The following is a 2,038-nucleotide window of genomic DNA, read 5'->3' as shown; positions in this document are numbered from 1 at the left end:
GATCACATGTCAAGGTATGACTATAGAGTGTAAAATGTTTGCAATGGGGTCTTCAAATAATTAGATATTAATGAGTGTCAAACTATTCCTGGCATTTGTGAACATACTTGTATCAACACTGATGGTTCATTTTACTGTGTATGTAACAATGGATTCACTTTGAACACCACAACTAACACAACTTGTATTGGTAGGAATTGTTTTATTTTGATGCTTTATTGATTCATGTATAGATATTGATGAATGTCATAATCAGTACAATTTTTGTAATCAAAGGTGTACTAACACCATTGGCTCCTACTCATGTTCCTGCAATACAGGATATGAGCTATTGGCTAATGAACATGATTGCTTTGGTATGCATTACATAATTTCTTTTATACAATTATTGATTTATTTTCAGATATCAATGAATGCAATGATAATAATGGAGGCTGCTCAGATACATGTATCAATACTCAAGGTAGCTATCATTGTGAGTGTCTTGGAAAAGGATTTCAGTTGATTGGTGGCAAAAATTGTGAAGGTATTAAAAATCTCTGAGCGCAGTTTTGACTTAATATGATAGATATAAATGAATGTGAGCTTAATAATGGAGACTGTGATCACAACTGTACTAACACTATTGGAAGTTTTCAATGTTCTTGTTCTACTGGCTATTCTCTATGTAATAATGTATGCATAGGTAATATATATCAAGCCATATTTTTAATAATAAGGATTGCGTTAGATATTGATGAATGTCTACCAAAAGACAAGTGTGAGGGTATTTGTCACAATACTAAAGGAAGTTATGAATGCAAGTGTCAAACAGGATATTACTTGGGTGATGATAATTACACTTGCCTTGGTTAGTATACTAATGTTATATGTGTAGCAATTTTATAATAATGATGATTATTAAGAAATTAAAGTTAAAGATGACTCGAGTTTAGCTACAACATTATTAACTACTAGCATTATGGCATCTCAGACACCAGGAGATAAGGATAAAAATGTTACCACTCCAGATACTGTATGTATCAATGTAAGGATTACAATAAAATTATAACATTGATAATCTGCTTATTTTTATAGCAACATCCTACTGGTGATGTGACATACATCATAACAACTATTTTTGCAGGTAAGTAAAAATTTATTGTTCTAACTTAGCTTACATATTGTATCTTTTAGCTACAACTTTTGCTTTGTTGGCAATTATTTTGATAGCTCTTCTTGTAATCATTAAAAATAAAAAGACCAATCAACCAAGTGATGATGATGGCAGTGACACAGTCAGGAAAAATAATCCATTGTATAACAATCATGTTTTCGTTCAAGAGAACCTTTTGACATATGATATCTAATATTTTTCAGAGCTTAACTAGACTAATCTAGTGCTTATTATGTGTTAAAATGTGTTTTAAAAGTAGATCTAATAAATTTAATAATTTATACCATTGACTGAGTCAATTGACAAATTTATTATTATCAATCATGCCTCAGTAGCTAGTGTAGGAACTTTAAAATAACAATAAGAGATGATCATTTATTGATATTTATTTTACAGCATATTTTGTAATTATGCAAAAATAATATAAAACAATGGACAATCATAAAACAAAATCACTTTAGCTACTCATTGAGCAAGTTAGCAAACAGCAGTTTAGTAATTAAATTTAAGCACAAAACAATGAACACAGGTTTTAAAATCTCAGCATAATACTATTCTTCTTGTAGCTTACAGTTCAGTAAAGAGTGAAATCATCCAAATGAAAGCTGTCATTGTCAGATTCACTGTGATGATCAGGTGGCTGGAATTTCTGTTTTGATTCAACCCTGTCATATAAAGGCTCAAAGTTTTCTGGTTGACTGATAAAGTTCTGATCTATCACATCTGCATAACTGATACTATCACTCTCGGCCTCAACTTCATTGACACTCTCAGAGTCTTGCTCTTCAAATATTGGATTCATAACAACATTACGAGTAGGAAGCCTACAATATCACAAAGTATAAACAGCATAATATTCTATCAAATAACCTTTCATTTTCT

The 2,038-nt window shown here is 30.7% G+C and overlaps 1 protein-coding gene across 1 annotated transcript; it reads left to right on the top strand.

Annotated features, from left to right (window-relative positions):
- Positions 1-233: 233 nt before the first annotated feature.
- Positions 234-1,349, top strand: LOC105315863 (signal peptide, CUB and EGF-like domain-containing protein 3; the record flags this gene model as incomplete). The annotated part of the gene is made up of 6 exons (XM_011410624.1): positions 234-356; positions 569-631; positions 686-850; positions 906-1,027; positions 1,078-1,126; positions 1,177-1,349. Coding segments are annotated over 6 exons (695 nt in total), but the record flags the coding sequence as incomplete, so codon positions are not given.
- Positions 1,350-2,038: the final 689 nt, after the last annotated feature.

Source organism: Amphimedon queenslandica, unplaced genomic scaffold (assembly GCF_000090795.2).
Source record: "Amphimedon queenslandica unplaced genomic scaffold, v1.1 AMPQUscaffold_7470_Cont20579, whole genome shotgun sequence".
NCBI classification, from domain to species: Eukaryota; Metazoa; Porifera; class Demospongiae; order Haplosclerida; family Niphatidae; genus Amphimedon; species Amphimedon queenslandica.
This window is presented reverse-complemented; position numbering and strand designations above follow the sequence as displayed.